Below are 20,930 nucleotides of genomic sequence, written 5' to 3' on the forward strand. Positions count from 1 at the left end.
TGTTGTATGATCCTTTTAATGTGTTGTTGGATTCTGTTTGCTAGTATTTTGTTGAGGATTTTCACATCTATGTTTGTCAGTGATATTGGCCTGTAGTTTTCTTTGTTTGTGACATCTTTGTCTGGTTTTGGTATCAGGGTGATGGTGGCCTTGTAGAATGAGTTTGGGAGTGTTCCTCCCTCTGCTGTATTTGCTAAGAGTTTAAGAAGGATAGGTGTTAGCTTTTCTCTAAATGTTTGATAGAATTCACCTGTGAAGCCATCTGGTCCTGGGCTTTTGTTTGTTGGAAGATTTTTAATCACAGTCTCAATTTCAATGCTTGTGATTGGTCTGTTTATATTTTCTATTTCTTCCTGGTTCAGTCTTGGAAGGTTGTGCTTTTTTAAGAATTTGTCCATTTCTTCCAGGTTGTCCATTTTATTGTCATATAGTTGCTTGTAGTAATCGCTCATGATCCTTTGTATTTCTTCAGTGTCAGTTGTTACTTCTCTTTCATTTCTGATTCTATTGATTTGAGTCTTCTCCCTTTTTTTCTTGATGAGTCTGGCTAATGGTTTATCAATTTTGTTTATCTTCTCAAAGTACCAACCTTTAGTTTTATTGATCTTTGCTACTGTTTGCTTCATTTCTTTTTCATTTATTTCTGATCTGATCTTTGTGATTTCTTTCCTTCTGCTAACATTGGGTTTTTTTGTTCTTTCTCTGATTGCTCTAGGTATAAGGTTAGGTTGTTTATTTGAGATGTTTCTGGTTTCTTGAGGTAGGATGGTACTGCTATACACTTCCCTCTTAGAACTGCTTTTGCTGCATCCCATATGTTTTGGGTCATCGTGTTTTCTTTGTCATTTGTTTCTAGGTATTTTTTGATCTCCTCTTTGGTTTCTTCAGTGATCTCTTGGTTATTAAGTAGTATATTGTTTAGCCTCCATGTGTTTGTATTTTTTACAGATTTTTTCCTGTAATTGATATCTAGTCTCATAGCATTGTGGTCGGAAATGATACTTGATATGATTTCAATTTTCTTAAAGTTACCAAGGCTTGATTTGTGACCCAAGATATGATCTATCCTGGAGAATGTTCAATGAGCACTTGAGAAGAGAGTGTATTCTGTTGTTTTTGGATGGAATGTCCTATTAAGTCCATCTTGTTTAATATATCATTTAAAGCTTGTGTTTCCTTATTTATTTTCGTTTGGATCATCTGTCCATTTGTGAATGTGGGGTGTCAAAGTCTCCTACTATGATTATGTTACTGTTGATTTCCCCTTTTATGGATGTTATCATTTGCCTCATGTATTGAGGTGCTCCTATGTTGGGTGCATCAATATTTACAACTGTTATATGTTCTTCTTAGATTGATCCCTTGATCATTATGCAGTGTCCTTCTTTGTCTCTTGTAATAGTGTTTATTTTAGTCTATCTTGTCTGATATGAGAATTGCTATTCCAGGTTTCTTTTGATTTCCATTTGCATGGAATATCTTTTTCCATCCCCTCACTTTCAGTCTGTATGTGTCCCTAGGTCTGAAGTGGGTCCCTTGTAGACAGCATATATATGGGTCTTGTTTTTGTATCCATTCAGCCAGTCTGTGTATTTTGATGGGAGCATTTAATCCATTTACATTTAAGGTAATTATTGATTTGTATGTTCCCATTACCATTTTCTTAATTGTTTAGGGTTTGTTCTTTGTTATTGTAGGTCTTTTCCTTCTCTTGTGTTTCCTGCCTAAGGAAGTTCCTTTAGCATTTGTTGTAAAGCTGATTTGGTTGTGCAGAATTCTCTTAGCTTTTGCCTGTCTGTAAAGGTTTTAATTTCTCCATCAAATCTGAATGAGATCCTTGCTGGGTAGAGTAATCTTGGTTGTAGGTTTTTCCCTTTCATCACTTTAAATATGTCCTGCCACTCCCTTCTGGCTTGCAGAGCTTCTGCTGAAAGATCAGCTGTTAACCTTATGGGGATTCCCTTGTGTGTTATTTGTTGTTTTTCCCTTGCTGCTTTTCATATTTTTTCTTTGTGTTTAGTTTTTGACAGTTTGACTAATATGCGTCTTGGCGTGTTTCTCCTTGGATTTATCCTCTGTGGGACGCTCTGTGCCTCCGGGACTTGATTGATTGTTTCCTTTCCCATATTAGGGAAGTTTTCAACTATCACCTCTTCAAAAAATTTCTCAGTCTCTTTGTTTCTCTCTTCTTCTTCTGGGGCCCCTATAATTCGAATGTTGGTGCATTTAATGTTGTCCCAGACGTCTCTGAGACTGTCCTCTGTTCTTTTCATTCTTTTTCCTTTATTCTGCTCTGCAGTAGTTATTTCCACTATTTTATCTTTCAGGTCACTTATCATTCTTCTGCCTCAGTTATGCTGCTATTGATTCCTTCTAGAGAATTTTTAATTTCATTTATTGTGTTGTTCATCACTGTTTGTTGGCTCTTTATTTCTTCTAGTTCCTTGTTAAACATTTCTTGTATTTTCTCCATTCTATTTTCAAGATTTTGCATCATCTTTAGTATCATTACTCTGAATTCTTTTTCAGGTAGACTGCCTATTTCCTCTTCATTTGTTTGGTCTGTTGGGATTTTCCCTTGCTCCTTCATCTGCTGTGTGTTTCTCTGTCTTCTCATTTTGCTCAACTTACTGTGTTTGGTGTCTCCTTTCTGCAGGCTGCAGGTTCATAGTTCCTGTTGTTTTTGGTGTCTGCCCCCAGTGGCTAAGGTTGGTTCAGTGTGTTGTGTAGGCTTCCTGGTGGAGGGGACTGGTGCCTGTGTTCTGGTGGATGAGGCTGGATCTTGTCTTTCTGGTGGGCAGGACCGCGTCTGGTGGTGTGTTTTGGGGTGTCTGTGACCTTATTATGATTTTAGGCAGCCTCTCTGCTGATGGGTGGGGTTGTTTTCCTGTCTTGCTAGTTCTTTGGCATAGGGTGTCTAGCACTGTAGCTTGCTGGTTGTTGAGTGGAGGTGGGTCTTAGCGTTGAGATGGAGACGTCTGGGAGAGCTTTTGCCATTTGATATTATGTGTAGCCAGGAGGTCTTTGGTGGACCAATGTCCTGAATGTGGCTCTCCCACCTCAGAGGCACTGGCCTGACACCCAGCTGGTGCACCAAGACCCTGTCAGCCACACAGCTCAGAGGAAAAGGGAGAAAAAAAGAAAGAAAGAAAAAAAATAAAATAAAAAAGAAAGTTATTAAAATAAAAAATTAAAAAATATTAAAAATCAAAAAACCTAAAAAGTAATAAAAAATGAAAGAAAGAAAGAAAGAGAGCAAGCAAACAAAAAACAAATCCACCAATGATAACAAGAGTTAAAAACTATACTAAAAAAATCCCCCCAAACCGGACAGACAGAACCCTAGGACAAATGGTAAAAGCAAAGCTATACAGACAAAATCACACAAAGAAGCATACCTATACACACTCACAAAAAGAGAAAAAGGAAAAAAAAATCTACATATAAAAAAGAGAAAGAGAGCAACCAAATCAATAAACAAATCTACCAATGATAATACACTCTAAATAGTAAACTAAGATAAACATAAAACCAGAAACCAGTCAGTCGCGTACAGCAAACCCCAAGTCTACAGTTGCTCCCAAAGTCCACTGTGTCAATTTTGGGATGATTCGTTGTCTATTGAGGTATTCCACAGATGCAGGGTACATCAAGTTGACTGTGGAGATTTAATCCGCTGCTCCTGAGGCTGCTGGGAGAGATTTCCCTTTCTCTTCTTTGTTCGCGCAGCTCCCGGGGTTCAGCTTTGGGTATGGACCCGCCTCTGCATGTAGGTTGCCTGAGGGCATCTGTTCTTCGCTCAGACAGGACGGGGTTAAAGGAGCCGCTGATTCGGGGGCTCTGGCTCACTCAGGCGGTGGGCGGGTGGTGAGGGAGGGATACGGATGCAGGGCGAGCCTGCGGCAGCAGAAGCCAGTGTGACGTTGCACCAGCCTGAGGCGTGCTGTGTGTTCTTCCGGGGGAGTTGTCCCTGGATCACGGGACCCTGGCAGTGGCGGGCTGCACAGGCTCCCGCGAGGGGAGGTGTGGAGAGTGACCTATGCTTGCACACAGGCTTCTTGGTGGCTGCAGCAGCAGGAGCTTTAGCGTTTCATGCCTGTCTCAGGGGTCTGCACTGATAGCCGAGGCTCGCGCCAGTCTCTGGACTCATTTAAGCGACACTCTGAATCCCCTCTCCTCGCGCACCCCAAAACAATGGTCTCTTGCCTCTTTGGCAGTTCCAGACTTTCACCCGGACTCCCTCCCGGCTAGCCGTGGCGCACCAGCCCCTTCAGGCTGTGTTCACGCAGCCAACCCAGTCCTCTCCCTGGGATCCGACCGAAGCCCGAGCCTCGGCTCCCAGCCCCCGCCCACCCTGGCGGGTGAGCAAACAAGCCTCTCGGGCTGGTGAGTGCTGGTAGGTACTGATCCTCTGTGCGGGAATCTCTCCGCTTTGCCCTCCGCACCCCTGTGGCTGCGCTCTCCTCCGTGGCTCCGAAGCTTCCCCCCTCCGCCACCCGCAGTCTCCGCCCGTGAAGGGGCTTCCTAGTGTGTGGAAACCTTTCCTCCTTCACGGCTCCCTCCCACTGGTGCAGGTCCCGTCCCTATCCTTTTGTCTCTGTTTATTCTTTTTTTTTTTTGTCCTACCCAGGTACGTGGGGAGTTTCTTGTCTTTTGGGAGGTCTGAGGTCTTCTGCCAGCGTTCGGTAGGTGTTCTGTAGGAGTTGTTCTACATGTAGATGTATTTCTGATGTATTTGTGGCGAGGAAGGTGATCTCCACGTCTTACTCCTCCGCCATCTTGAAGGTCTTATCAGGATTATATTTTAAGTATAGTTTTATAACTGTAGTTTGAACTTAGCACATTAAAAAATTTTCTCCATATTAGTCTAAAAAGAAAACAGGATTAATGTCTGAAGTATTTTGTTGTATGATGTGCCATAATTTATTTAAGCATCCCCTTTTGGTGGGGGGATATTTACATTGTTTTCTCTATCCTCTCTCATTTTTAACTGAGGAGGAATAAACTAAACTAAATCAAACAGAGGAAAACCTCTGCTTTGGCCTAAAAGAGAGGGAGCCAGAGGTAATAAAATTTTATTTTGATTTTAGAAAGTGTTTGTTTATGGGTAAATTATCGCATGTTATGAACTGCCAGAAGCCATTTTTTCCATTTGCTTTTTTATAAAATTAGACTATAGCATGATATATTAATGGGTTTGATGAATGGTAGTAGTGGAATCTGGTGGGTAAAATGCAGGTTAGTAGGAGTTTGTTTACAACAAGGCTAGGATTTGAGCCAGCCACTCAGATGATTGGCCTATGAAGGCCAAATCATTTAGTTCTTAGAATCGGTTCCTTCTGCATCTGCAAAGCAAGTGGCCTCTCTGTGACTTTCCATTCTTGTCTCTTTTCTTATAGAGGCTCCTTGGCCAACTGCAGGTTAAACCTAGCTTTGGCATACTTTGAAAAGGCAGTTGACAATGTTATTGCTGCTAAGGGTGATAGGACATCAGATCTGGTTGGTCTTTACGAGGAAATTGCTCAGATCGAGCAGCTGGGGAGGAACCATGACCAGGCCATCCAGTACTTGCAGCAGGTAGGTGGGTTGGCTGAAGCCCCGGCCAGGTGGGCTTGTTTGGCCCCAGGCCCAGTTCCCAGGGCCAGGGACGCTTGGGCTTCTCAGAACAGGGGATGGGATTGATTTTCCTCCAGATCCACACAAGAGACCTTCCTCAACTTCAAATGACCTGGACAGAGAACAACGACTCACAGTGGGCCTATCTGCTGTGTGACCTGATTTAAGACAGCATTTCCCCTACCAGGCTTCCCTCACCTCTATCTGTACTGGGAAGAGGGAGCTGAGAAAGTCTACTCCAGGGAAAAAAGCCATAGGGGCAACTGAACTTAAGTCTTTAGCAAACGCAAAGGACTTTTTAAATGAAAATTTATGATATTTTGGTACAATGCCATCATTTGTCCTTTAAACTAGTCTAGCTGGTTGTATCTCAGAGATTATGGTTAAACCACCATAAGTGTGTTTTGCTTGTAGGTAAGTAATTTGACAAATGCAGAGGGGAAAACAAAACTAAACATACAAAGGAATGTTGAGTTTATCATAATGGAAACAGAGTAGGGCACTATATGTATCATGTACTTGAAACTTCCCTTGAAACTGCTAGTTAAATTCACCTTTTCTCAAATGAGAACCATGCTCGTGGCCTCAGGTATCTCTCATAAGCAAAAACAGATCACAGTACTGGATTTCCTATATCACAGAAAAGGTGTAATGCCATCCAACAGTGTATGTGAAAACAGTCTGCTACTGAAGAGAAGGCATTGCAGACAATCCAGAAATCCAAGGTTATTAACATCACACAATGGAGAGATGTTAGGGAATGCTGCCCTGAAAGCAGGGAGTCCACTGCTTACAGAGAAAGCCAATCTGATGTGTCCAAGACTCTCTTAAAGCAGTGGTCAGATCATAATGGATAAAACAATAAATAATCAGTATTTCCTAATGACAACAAAAATAATAGTTCAAATTTATGGAATGCTTTTACCATGTGCACTTGAGGATACATTAATTCACTTAATCCATGAAATAAGCATATGAAGTAAGTGCCTTTTTTTTTAATCTTAAGGATGAGGAAACTGAAGCCCAAAGAACTATAGCTAATTCAGTTGAAGTTGTGTAGCTAACAAGTGTGGGGGGGTAGGGATTTGAACTCAGAAAATTTGACTCCAGAGCCTGTACTTATAACAACTCCGCACTGTGTCTTAGCTCTTAAGTGTTGTCTGATAATCTCTGGAGTTCCTTGAAACACCTCACGGTATTTGGCCTGTGACAAAGGAAGTACAGGTGGCTCTTTTCTTGCTGGCGGGTGTGGACTGGATGTTTTCTGTCTTCTTTCTCTTTCCACATTGTTACTTCTTCCATTTTAGTTCAGATAATAATAATAATAAAATCTATACTTCTTTAGTGCTTACTACATTCCAGGTGATATTTTAAACACTTTACATGTATTCATGTAATCTTTACAACTGTTTGTGATAAATACTATTTTTGTCACCCCTGTTTTATAGTCAGAGAAATGAGTGACTTGCTGTATGTTACAGTAAATGGCTGAGCTAAGATGGGAACCCAGGAAGTATGACTCTAGGATTCATGCTTCACTAGACTTTTTTTTGATACTGAACCTCTGAGAGGCTGAGCTAAAGTTATGATTTTATTTTTGCTATGAAATGTAATAAAAGTAATCATAGCTAACATTTACTAAGAACTTACCATGTGAACTTACTGTGCCCAGTGTTTTGCGTGCATCTCATTTAATCTTTCCCAAACCCTAATCAATGGAAACTAAATATTCCTTCTACATATGAAGGTAAAATTACTTGCTTAAGACTCACAGCTAGGAAGTAGCAGAGCTGGACTCAAACTCATCTCTTGTGTAACTCTATGATTATATACGTATCAGCTTTCAGTCAACTAACAGTTCTATGAGAGCCACTGTAAAATCCACAGTGAAACACTGTCATTTGGGTACTTACCTTGTCGTGATTTTCTCTATTCCAGGCCTATTCTATCTGTGTTTCTTTGTTCACTGAAGTCAGCGCCCAAGCTGCAGAGGCGAGCGCGTTACTAGCCAAGGCTTATGCCATGTCTGGAGAGGCCCAACACAGGGGTAAGTAGAGGAGGTGGTTTTGCAGATATTAACATTTCCCAGTCACAGGAGGGAAGCACACTGGCCAATGGAATGGTCTATCTATCAATATGGACAGATTATAAGTAGCTATTCATGTCTGTGATCGAAAGATAAGACTGGATACCATTTTGTAGGAAATCCTTTATGCATGAATTTAGGCACAATCATATCTCCCCAAATTAGTTGGAACATCAAAACCAGTAAGATCGGCGGGCTTCCCTGGTGGCGCAGTGGTTGAGAGTCCGCCTGCCGATGCAGGGGACATGGGTTCATGCCCCGGTACGGGAAGATCCCACATGCCATGGAGCGGCTAGGCCCGTGAGCCATGGCTGCTGAGCCTGCGCGTCCGGAGCCTGTGCTCCGCAACAGGAGAGGCCACAGCAGTGAGAAGCCCATGTACCGCAAAAAAAAAAAAAAAAAAAAAAAAGATGTAGACATAGAGAGTGGACTGAAGGACACAGCGGGGAGGGGGAAGCTGGAGCGAAGTGAGAAGAGCATCGACACATATACCCTACCAAGTGTAAAATAGTTAGCTAGTGGGAAGCAGCAGCATAGCACAGGGAGATCAGCTTGGTGCTTTGCTATACCTAGAGAGGTGGGATGGGGAGTGTGGGAGGGAGGCTCAGGGGGGAGGGGATGTGGGGATGTATGTGTGCATGTGGCTGATTCACTTTGTTGTATGACAAAGACTTACACAGTATTGTGAAGCAATTACACTCCAATAAAGATCTATTACAAAAAATTTTTTAAAATTAGTTATGGTTATTAAGAAATTTAATCTATTTGTGAATATGTAAAGTTTGTTTTTTATGAGAAAAAGTTTATGATTATAGAGTTAGGAAATTCCAAGGCCACCTTATTCTTTTCTTGGATACTAATTTTCTTGGATACTAATTTAACTTTAAGGAAAATCTGGATTGCCACTTCCTAGCATCCACTAAATTCCAGATGGATTAATATGTATATTTTTAAATTAATTAATTTATTTTTTTGCATTACGTGGGCCTCTCACTGTTGTGGCCTCTCCCGTTGCGGAGCACAGGCTCCGGATGCGCAGGCTCAGTGGCCATGGCTCATGGGCCCAGCCGCTCCGCAGCATGTGGGATCTTCCCGGACCGGGGCACGAACCCGTGTCCCCTGCATTGGCAGGCGGACTCTCAACCACTGCGCCACCAGGGAAGCCCTGGATTAATAGTTTTTACATCAAAACTAAAAAATATAAATTAGTTAGAAGAAAGTACAGTACTAGAATAAAATGTACTGAAGTTAAAAATTGGAGGAAAGAACTCTCTGAGCACACAAAGATATACCAGAAAAGAAGAGACTGATAGGTTTAATTATAAAAAGACCTAAGACTTGTGCCTGTCATGAAATACCGTAAATAAAATAAAAAACAAACTCAACCAAGATGAACAGATAACCCAAATAGACCCTAATTATTTAAAAAAAAAAAAAAAAAGGATTTGTAGTTAACTTTCTGAGAAAGAAATCTCCAAGCCCAGATGATTTCACTGGGTAATTCTACTTAACATTTAAAGAAGAAATAACACCCATCCTACATAATCTTTTCATAAAATTGAGGAAGAGGGATTACTTCCCAACTCATCTTAGGAGGCTAGCATCACCCTGATAACAAAATCAGGCAAAGACATTGGAAGAAAAGACAAAACCAAAACTAAAAAAACAACTATAGACCAATACCTTTCATGCACATAGATGTAAAAAATCCTCAACAAAATATATAGCAATATATAAAGAAAGAATAATATACCATGATCAAATGAGGTTTTTTCCTTGAGAATGTCAGGCTGGTTCAGTGTTCAAACCTGAATCTTGCCAATTGATGCAGAAAAAGCATGTGACAGAATTTAACATCCTTTCATGATGGAAGGGGAACTTCCTCAATTTGATAAAAGGCCTGTACAAAAAACCTACAGCTAACATCATGTTTAACAGTAAGACTGAATGCTTTCCTCTTAAGATTAATAACAAGGGGAAGATGTTCACTTGCTACTCTTACTCAACATAGAACTGGAAGTCTTAGCCAGTGTAATAGGCAAGAAAAAGACATACAGCTTAGAAGAAATAAAATGGTCTCTATTTGTAGATAACATGACTGGCCAAGGAATCTACAGATCTCCTAGATCTAGTAAGTGAGTTTAAGCTTCGCAAGGTCATAGGGTACAAGATCAACACACAAAAACCAGTCATATTTCTATATTAGCAAGGTACAACTGGAAACCAATTTTTTTAAAGATATCATTTACAATAGTCCCCTCCTCCCAAGTGAAACACTTAGGTATAAATCTAACAAAATAATATACAGGATCTATGTCCTGAAAACTACAAAATCCTGATCAAAGAGGTCAGAGATGACCTAAAAAAAATAAATGGAGACACACTGTGTTCTTGGATTGGCAGACTCAATATAGTAAAGAGGTCAGTTCTTCCCAAATCAGTCTATGGATTTAATGCAATTAAGATCAAAATCCCAGCAGCAGTTTTTGTAAATATAGACAAGCTGACTCTAAAATTAATATGGAAAAGCAAAGAAACCAAGAAACTAAAGCAATTTTTAAAAATAGTACAGTTGGAGAGTACACTTGATTTTAAGTACACTTAAGTACACTTACACTTGATTTTAATAGTACACTTGATTTTAAGACTTCCTCTAAAGCAACAGTTAGCAAGAGTGGTATTGGTGAAGAGATAGACAGAAATCAGAATCATTGGAACACAAGGAGAGTCTAGAAATAGACTTAATTAATGGCCAATTAATTTTTGACAAAGGTGCAAAAGCAATTCAATGTGTAAATGATAGTCTTTTCAGCAGATAGTATTGGAACAATTGGTATCCACATGCCAAAAAAACCCCCAAAACACTCTCATATTGTACATAAACATTAACTCAAAATGAATCATTGTCCTAAATGTAAAAACTAAAATTTACATTTACTTTACAATAATCAAGAAATAATATAAAACAGCAAAGATGCCAATTTTCTTCTATCAAATTGTCAACATTTTAAAAAGGGTAACATTTGTGATTGATGAGAACAATTTGATTACAAACTCCCTGAAGGGCAATTTGGCAGGATGTCACACATCTTACAACCATATATATATATATATATATTTTTTTTTTTGCAGTACGCGGGCCTCTCACCACTGTGGCCTCTCCCATTGTGGAGCACAGGCTCCGGACGCACAGGCTCAGCGGCCATGGCTCACGGGCCCAGCCGCTCCACGGCATGTGGGATCTTCCCGGACCGGGGCACGAACCCGCGTCCCCTGCATCGGCAGGCGGACTCTCAACCACTGTGCCACCAGGGAAGCCCCACAACTATGTATATTTTAAAACTGTAATGAGATCAAGCTTTCACCCATCCTATGTGAAAATTTAAAAAATTTGAAAATATCTAGCTTTTGCCAGACAGTGGGTAAACAGGTCTGCTCATTCATAGCTGGTGCGAGTGATAGTGTAAATTGACATGAAATTGGGGGACCAATTTGATATATCTAGTAAAATTGAAAAGGAAACATGTATAAGGATGTTCACTGTGGCAGTATTTGTAATTGTGAAAAATTAGAAACAACCTTATCAATAAATGAAAGGAAAATTTGGTATATTAACTAGAGAGAATTTTGTAGTGTTTAAAAGGGCTAGATTTTGGGAGTTCCCTGGTGGCCTGGTGGTTAGGATTCCAGGCTTTACTGCCATGGCCCGGGTTCAATCCCTGGTCTGGGAACTGAGATCTCGCAGGCCACGAGCTATCTACTAGGTAGATAGCTGATCACCTGGGGAATGGTGCCATACTGGGAGCTCAGTGTTGGTCTCTGTGCTGGCAGATTGGACACTCAACAGTGGCCATAACCAGGCTGGCCTTGGTGAGTGGGAGTCCAAGTTGTTGAGCCCACTCTTGGTACCAAAATCTGTGTTAGAGTTCTCCAGAGAAACATAACCAACAGTATATATAGATAGAGATATAAAAGAGGAGCTTTATTATAGAAATTGGTTCATATGTGGTTATGGAGAATGAGAAGTACCACAATCTGCCATCTGCAAGCTGAAGAACCAGGAATGCTGGTGGTATAATTTAGTCTGAGTCTGAAGGCCTGAGAACCAGGGGAGCTGATGGTATAAATCTCAGTCTGAGTCCAAAGGCTTGAGAACTGGGGGACGTGGGGGCCACTGACATAAGTCGTGGTGCCCAAAGGCCCAAAGGGCAGGAGTAGATGGATTTCTCAGCTCAAGAAAAGAATGAGACAGATCGCTCTTCCTTTGCCCTTTTTTGATTCTATTCAGACCCTTAATGGATTGGATAATTCCTGCCTATGTTAGTAAGGGTAGATCTTCTTTACTCAGTATACTAATTTAAATGCTAATATCTTCCATAAATATCTTCACAGACACACCAGAAATTATTGTTTACCAGCCTATCTGGGATCCCTTAGTGCAATCAGGTTGACACACAAAATTAACCATTGTAAGTACATATTTGGGGGCAGGGTTATATTGGAAATCTCTGTATTTTCCACTCAATTTTGCTGTGAATGTAAAACTGCTCTAAAAAGTCTATTAATAAAAAAAAAAAAAACCCAAAAACAAACGCACACAAAAATAACACCAGAGCAAAGACATTAGCCTCCAAGCTCCATGGGGGAGACAGATTCTGTAGTTTAAAAACAAAACAAAACAAAATCCCATAAAGATGTATCGGAATCTGTGATTGCTCCTATATATTATCTAAAATGTACAGTTGTCAGCAAAAAAGGGACAATACAAGGAGGCAGGAACCTGTGACTCAGAAAAATTGACTCTAGGGAATTCCCTGGTGGCGGTCCAGTGGTTAGGACCCGTGCTTTCACTGCTGAGGGCCTGGGTTCAATCTCTGGTCAGGGAACTAAGATCCCACAAGCCTAGCAGCACAGCCAAAAAAAAAAAAAAAAAAAAGAAATAAAAATAAAGAAAAGAAAAGAAAAAGAAAAAGAAAAAGAGGTTGACTGTAAGTGGGCTGGATGTTGGATTTAGCAAAAGCTTCAAAGCAGCTATCATAAATATGTTCAAACAATTAAAGGAAACTGTTCAAAGGATTAAAAGAAAATATTATGAAAATCACTTAGTAAATAGGAAATCTCAATAGAGAAATATAAACTACTTTTAAAAATCAGCTAAAATGGAAATTCTAGAATTTTAAAATATAGTAACTGAATGACAAATGTGTTAATGATCACATCTGATTTGAGATGGCAGAAAAGATAGAGATAGCTCAAAAGTAGGTCACTAGAGATGATCCAATCCAAAGAACAGAGATAGGAGATATTGAAGAGAAATGAACAGAGCATAAGAGACCTGTGGGACAATAGCAGATGTACCAACACTCACGTAATGAGAGCTGCATAAGGAGAGGAGAAAGAATGAGGCAGAAAAGCATCTAAAGAAATAATGGCCCCAGAGTTCCCAAATTTGATAAAAATATTATCCACAGATTCAGAAGTCTCAGTGACAAGTAAGGTAAGCACAAAGAAAACCATAATTAGACACAAAGTCAAATTGCTAAATGACAAAGAGAAAATCTTAAAAGCAGCAGTGGAAAAACAACTCTGTACAGGGGAACAACAATAGGATTAATGGTTGATTTTTCATCAGATAAATGAAGGCTAGAAGGCAGTGGAATAATATATTCAAAATACTGCAATAGAATTCAACCAAGAATTGTACATCCAGCAGAACTATCCTTCAAAAATGAAGGTGAGATAAAGATATTTCCTGAGTAACAAAAACAGGATTTGTTGGTAGCAGTCTTGCCCTGAAAGAAATACTAAAGGAAGCCATTAGGCTGAAAGAAAATGACAGCAGATGGTAACTCAAATCCACAGAAAGGAATGGAATTGGGACTGATAAGTATGCAGATAAACATAGTAGACTGTGTACACATACACAAATATTCACCAACTTGTGAATGTGTAAACAAAATGTGATATATCCATATGATAGAAAACTACTCATCAATAAAAAGGAGTAAAGTACTAATTCATGCAACAACATGGATGAACCTCAAAAACAGTAGATGCTACATGAAAGAATCCAGCCTGAAAAGACTATATTACGTGATCACATCATGTATCATTATTATATAACTATATAAATTTACTAAAACCTTATCAGACTGTATAATTACAATGGGTCAATGTGTGGTATACAAATTATACCTTAATACAGTGGTTAAAAAAAATGTTAGTGCCTGTTCCTGAGTGATGTGTATGGAGATAATGTTCATTTTCTTTTTGCTTCTCTGCATTTTCTAGTTGATTACATAAACATCTATTATGTTTGGAATAAAAGACAACATTAGAAGTAAATTTTTAAACAATAACAACTGTATATTTAAAGTTCTTTGAAAATCAAAACTCACCCTCTCTCTCCGCACACACATACACTGAACAGAAACCCCAGTAAGCAGTAATCTCCATCAGATTTTAATTTAGCTAAAAACATAGTCTTGCGTTGCACTTGGGAGTTTAATATGATGGTTATTTTAGGTCTCAGGATAAGACTGTTCAGACATAAGCTTTCTTTTCCTACAGAAAATCCATGCATTTCATCAAGAGAATAAAATCAGAACATCATCTGATATGCCATCAAGTTATATCTCAGACTTTTTGAGGCTTTTATGAGTGCTGGAAAGAGGACAGGCATGGGCTTTAAGCATGCAATTGTCTAATTAATTTAGCTAAAGTTGAAATTAGACACTTGTAAAGGCTAGCATATTGCCTTAAATAATTGTTTCCCTTTTTTTGCAGATGCTGTTGAGATATATTTTATAAAAAGCATCACTGCATATCAAACAACATTGGGCCCAGAGGATTATGAAACACTGACGACCATTGAAGAATTTTGCAAATGGCCTGTTCAAAATGGGGAAAAACAGGTAAATGTTATCAACTCATAAATGTAATTGCTAGATTGTTTATTAGATTGGGACAGCCTTTTTCATCTCATAATTCAAAAACTGGAGCACAGAGAAGGCTCAGGTAAAGCCAGCAATAAAAATAGGGCTGGTGCAGCTTGCAATATTAGTAAAGAAAAAGAAGTATTTTTCTTGCATCTTGAAACATGAGGTCCTTCAAATCCTGGACACATATAATCTCTGGTCCTGTAAATTTAATATTTTAAGTCAAAATTGGCTTTTATCTTTGGATATAGCTGATGGTTTCTTTTTCTCTTGATATATTATTTCCTGCTCAGTTTCCGGACTTGAATTCTTTATCAATCAAACTTTTGTTTTCACATTAAAAAAACAGAGAAAATGCTGTTGATTGCTGACCTTTTACTTAGAAGTCCCATGAGTCTAAACTGTTACTCAAAAACTCAAAAACTTTACGTACTGAGTTCAGCGTGAAGGCAGTGAAGACCTTTATTCATCATGAGATCCCATGTGACTTTGACCTGACCAAGCCAACTTTATTTTTCCTCAGGCATGTGAGAAACAGGTGTGGATCTGACATGGTCTTGTTGGCCATGTGACAACCAGTTTAAGAGTAAGTTTCTAGACACTTAATAAGTAAGAATTTTTTTTCAAGGAATGAAGAAAAAGCTTTTTTTATTCCACATTTGAACATTTTTGTAAATGATGACATTTTCTTTAGTTCTATTTTAATTGCCACTTGTAGAGGCAAAAAACCTTGTAGTGGTTTGTGACTTTTTTTTTTTACAGTGGCTGCAATATTTTCTGTTGGTTCCAAAGATTAATGTAAAGCTACAGATTGATCTAATATTTTAATTTAGTTTCCAAGAAAGTACTTGGCCAGAATCTCATAGCTTATCCTTGTTATGTTCTGATACAGTGAACATCTTGACTTTGTGATAAGACACCAGTACCAATGCCTGACAGCTGTCTGCTTCTAACCAAGTGTACCAAGCTCCTAGACAGAGATGCAAAAGTGTCTTGAGTGCCAGGTGGCTCTGAATCTAAACCACAAGCAGGAATGTGGACAGGTCACCTTTACTACTAAGAAACAAGCTCCATGAGGACAAGGTTTTGTCTGTTTTGTTCACTGCAGTGTCCCTAGTGCCTGAAACAGTAACTGGCACATAGTAGGTGCTCAATAACTATTGAGTTGCTTTGCTGAATTTTATACACATTTCCTGTGGGATAATTCCATTTTAAAAGGAGCTTTTTCTCCCAACCTCAAGCCTGAGATGAGATTCTCAGCCTGTTCTAGAATAGAACATAACAGAAACTCAGATGATTTGGGAATTGTGTTCCCATGAAATACAACATTTTTTTTCAAGCAGAGGTTTAATCTGCCACTGATAAAAAATAAACAGGATCCATTGGCCAGACTGCCATCTTCCAGTAATTCCTTAAAACGGTGAACACAAAGGGAAAGAGGAGAGGCATCCACTATATGTTCTCTAGGCCTTTTAGAAAACATGGAGTTATTTCTTTGGCCACATCCTTGGGGATCTACAGGAAAGGTGATCTTGTATACAGTAAGGGAATGGGCATTGTTCAAAAAGGAATGCCCAGAAATGTTACCATGGCAAAATTGGAAGGGTCTACAGTGTTACCCAGATTGCTGTTGGCATTGTTATAAATAAACAAGTTAAGGGTAATCCTCTTGCCAAGAGGATTAATGTACATATTGAGCATATTAAGCACTCTAAGGGCCGGGATAAATTCCTGAAATGCATGAAAGAAATGCATGAAAGATCAGAAAAAGAAGGAAGCCAAAGAGAAAGTTACACGGGTTCAACTGAAGAGCCAGCCTGCTCTACCCAGAGAAGCACACTTTGTGAGAACCAGGAGCCTGAGCTACTGGAATCAATCCCAATGAATAGCTAGACTAAATAAGAACAACAGAGAGAAGACTCAAATAAATAAAATCAGAAATGAAAGAAGAAACATTACAACTGATGCCACAGAAATTAAAAGGATTATAAGAGACTACTATGAACAATTACATTCCAACAACTTGGATAACCTAGAAGAAATGGGTAAATTCCTAGAAACATATAACCTGCTAAGACTGAACCATGAAGAAATAGAAAATCTGAATAGAGCTTTAACTAGTAAGGAGATCAAATGTGCCAACAAGAAAAGCCCAAGATCAAATGGCTTCACTGGTGAATTCTATGAAACATTTAAAGAAAAATTAACTCCAATCCTCCTCAAACTCTTCCCAAAAAATTGAAGAGGAAGGAATACTTCCAAACTCATTTCATGAGGCCAGCATTACCTCGATACCAAAGCTAGGAAAAGACTACAAGAAAAGAAAACTACAGAACAATATCCTTGATGAATATAGATGCAAACATTTCAACAAAATATTAGCAAACTGAATTCACCAGCATATTATAATGACCACACACCATGACCAAGTGGAATTTATCCCTAGGATGCAAGAATGGTTCAACACATGAAATACAATCAATGTGATACACTACATTATCAGAATAAAGGATAAAAATCACATGGTCATTGCAAGAATACAGAAAAAATGACAAAATTCAACATCTTTTTATGATAAAAACATTCAACAAACTAGGAATAACAAAGGTCATATATGAAAAGCTCACAGGTAACATCATACTCAGTGATGAAAAATTGAAAGCATTTTTTTCTAAGATCAATAACAGGACAAGGATGCCTACTCTTGCCCACTTCTATTCAATATAGTCCTGGAAGTGCTAGCCAGAGCCATTAGGCCAGCAAAAGAAATAAAAGTCATCCAAATTGGAAAGAAAAAAGTGAATTATTTCTATTTGCAGATTATACGATCTTATATTCTTATATGTAGAAAATCCTAAAATTTTCACACACACACACACACACACACGAAGTGTTAGAACTAATAAACAAATTGCAGGATATAAAAAAGTTTCAGGGGCTTCCCTGGTGGTGCAGTGGTTGAGAATCTGCCTGCCAATGCAGGGGACACGGGTTCGAGCCCTGGTCTGGGAAGATCCCACATGCCGCGGAGCAACTGGGCCCGTGAGCCACAACTACTGAGCCTGCGCGTCTGGAGCCTGTGCTCTGCAACAAGAGAGGCCGCAATAGTGAGAGGCCCGCGCACCGTGATGAAGAGTGGCCCCCGCTCGCCGCAACTAGAGAAAGCCCTCGCACAGAAACGAGGACCCAACACAGCCAAAAAATAAATAAATTAATTAATTAAAAAAAAAATTTCAGGATACAAAATCAACATACAAAAATCCGATGCGTTTCTATACACCAACAATGAACAATCTGAAAAAGAAATTAAGAAAACACTCCCATCTACAAAAGTATCAAAAATAATAAAATACTTAGGAATAAACTTAATCAAGGAGGTGAAAGACTTGTACACTGAAAAAATAGGAAAATCTACTTATATGCATGTTTTCCTATTGTGAAAAATGCAAAGATAATACAGAGCATTGAGACTCCTAAATTATTGTCAGTGTTTCCTGGAAAGCAACAACTGATATCCTTTTTCTGTTTGTTCTGACATACCACGTATGAGGATATTGATTACATGTTCAACCCAGTTCCAAAGAAATGTTCTATTTATAAATGTCAACATAGTTAACACAGGCAGAGGGTGATGTGCCATTCTTGAGGGTACCAGCAATAACTATACCTCTTCACTCCCTCTAAAGAAAGCACATTGGGAAATCCAATGAGTACAAGCATTGTTGTTCTATAAATAACTTCCAATGTATACTTAATTTTTCTCTAAATCATATGCTGTATGGTAAGTAGTTAAGAGTGAGAGTTGAGCTGAAAGACAACTGGCCTGGACTTTAAAAAAAAAATGCCAATATTATGAAAGGGCAGAACTGCTACAGATTAGAGAAGACTAAAGGATTGTGAAAACTAAATGCAGTATGTGATTCTTCATTGGATATTAGATTTTTAAAGTTACAAAGAACATTATTGGACAATTGAGAAATTTGAATACAGAGCATATATTAATATTATATCAATGTAAAAAATTTTGAGAGTAATTATGTTATTGTAGTTATGTAGGAAAATGTTCTTGTTCTAAGAATATACATGCTTAAGTATTTAGGGGTAAAGTATCTTAAGTACAACTTATTTTCAACAAAAATATATATGTGTATGTATTTATATATGTATATAAAAATGTTATCTATTACATATACATATAATTTTTTAAAGAAAAAGCAAATGTGGCAAAATGATAGCCAATTGGTGAATCTAGGTTAAAATATTATGTGTATTCATTCTACTATTCTTTCAGCTTTTCTGAAGGTTTGAAAAGCTCATGGAATACAACCAGCATGCTCCTTCAGAATTACCAGGTGAATTAAAAATATGTACATAATTTTTTAGCCCCTAGGAGGCTTACAGACTGCTAAAGGCTTTATTGAAGTCTCAGGTCATTAGCTATGGTGACTGTAGTAAAAAAGTGGCTGAAACTTTTTATAACATGGGCAAGATCTGCTTTGCCAAAGGAGAGCTCAGAAAGGCAATTCAGCTGCTAAGGAAGGTGAATACTGGCTGTTTTTTTACATTTGCTCCCAGGCCTGTAAGCAAAATGTGAGGGGAGGTGTGTGTGTGTGTGTGTGTGTGTTTTCCCTTCTCTTCCCTCTCTCCTTATTTTTTTTTCTTCCTTCTCTTTTTCTTCTTTTTTTTTTTTTTAAAGTAAAGTGTTCTCTTTTGAAAATTCTTCACATTCTTAGATGTGCTGAGGGAGACTATGACTACAGAAACTTTTGTTGTGTCTGTGCCTGGACCAGAGTTTTAGAAGAGTAATACCCTAATCCTGTGAAAGCACCAAAGGTTGTGTTGGAATAAGGAACACCTTGTCTAGCCATCATTACCCAAGCACTGATTCCGCTTCCAGGCAGCTCAGACAACCCTAGAAGTTCATTGCCTAGTAGTAGGATGGGGCAAGAGGTGTGCCTAACAGTTGTTCAGCCAGTCAGTATACTAACAGCCCAAGCTAAAGACTAGGTAAGATCAGTAGTGATGTCTCTACATAAAACCCAAATTAGTTCAATGTCAGAGGAAAAGTTGGTAAAGATCAACTGATATTCAAGAGGGCAGAGTCAAAAGCAATCCACACATGGGAATTCCCTAGTGGTCCAGTGGTTAGGACTCTGCAACTTCACTCCAGGGGCCCCAGGTTCAGTCCCTGGTTAGGGAACTATGATCCCGCAAGTTGTGCAGTGTGGCCAAAAAAAAAAAAAGCATTACACACACACACACACATATACCGGCAGGTGTGGAGATATTTTATCTCATTTCAGGTTAACTTAATGTAATAAGTATGAAAATAGTAAATAACAGAAGAAAGGGGACTTCATTTTGAAGATTCAGAGAAAAAGAAAACCTTATGGAATAAGTTATAAGGATCAGAGTAGCTTCTTCAAGGGAAGCATAAACACATAGATGGCAGCTATGTAATGGGATTATAAACCTGTAAGGAGAGAAAACTTTAAAAATGAAAGGATGACAGTTTGAGGCCAAAAGATGAGATGAGATTAAAATGCTAAGGCTGAATTAAGAAGGAATTTCAGGGAAACAGGGAATTCCCTTGTGGTCCAATGGTTAGGACTCCATGCTTTCACTGTTCGGGCCTGGGTTTGATCCCTGGTCAGGAACTGAGGTCTCACAAGCCACACAGCATAGCCAAAAAAAAAAAAAAAAAAAGAAAGAAAGAAAAAAAAAAAGAAGGAATTTATTTCAGGGAAACAAGAAATTTAAAAAATTCAAATCCATATTGAAAATAGGGAAGAGCATCTTAACATACTGTAATGATGTTGAACAATATTTCCTCAATCTAGAATTGCAAGAGTCAGTAAAAAACAAAACAAAAATGAAACAGAAAACAGACTCCTGAGTCCCACCTCAGACCATCAAATCAGATGTTCTTATTGTCCAGAATCTGCATTTTTAATACTTCTAGAGGTGTAATATCCTGTGAGTTTTAAGAATCAGTGACTTACTGACAAATTTGAAAAGCCTTCCTATAATGCAGAGGACAAGGAAGAATGTATATAATGAGAAAGTAGCTGATGTGGAGGACAAAGTAGAGATTCAGCCAAAGAATTCTATGTATTTCTGAAGAGGAACTATAATACTTGGAATAGAAACAGTAATCAAAGAAATCATTGGAGATAACTTTCCTGAAATGAAAAAAGACCCCAGCATATACATTGTAAGGGCTTACCATGTTCCATATAAAGTCAATGAAAGAGAGCCCCATCTAGATTTTACCAGTAATGAATGTTTGA

The 20,930-nt window shown here is 38.6% G+C and overlaps 1 protein-coding gene across 1 annotated transcript in view; it reads left to right on the forward strand.

Annotated features, from left to right (window-relative positions):
* The window catches only part of TTC23L (tetratricopeptide repeat domain 23 like), a 45,124-nt gene extending 25,813 nt beyond the window's left edge, over positions 1 to 19,311 (forward strand). The window contains exons 7-10 of the mRNA XM_081232955.1: positions 5,400 to 5,577; positions 7,555 to 7,663; positions 14,489 to 14,616; positions 19,031 to 19,311. Of these exons, the coding sequence (XP_081089081.1) occupies positions 5,400 to 5,577; positions 7,555 to 7,663; positions 14,489 to 14,616; positions 19,031 to 19,234 (619 nt within the window). The 3' untranslated portion in view covers positions 19,235 to 19,311. The remainder of the gene's footprint in view (positions 1 to 5,399; positions 5,578 to 7,554; positions 7,664 to 14,488; positions 14,617 to 19,030) is intronic.
* Positions 19,312 to 20,930: the final 1,619 nt, after the last annotated feature.

This window comes from Mesoplodon bidens (genome assembly GCF_964165515.1).
Source record: "Mesoplodon bidens genome assembly, chromosome: 4".
Classification (NCBI taxonomy): Eukaryota; Metazoa; Chordata; class Mammalia; order Artiodactyla; family Ziphiidae; genus Mesoplodon; species Mesoplodon bidens.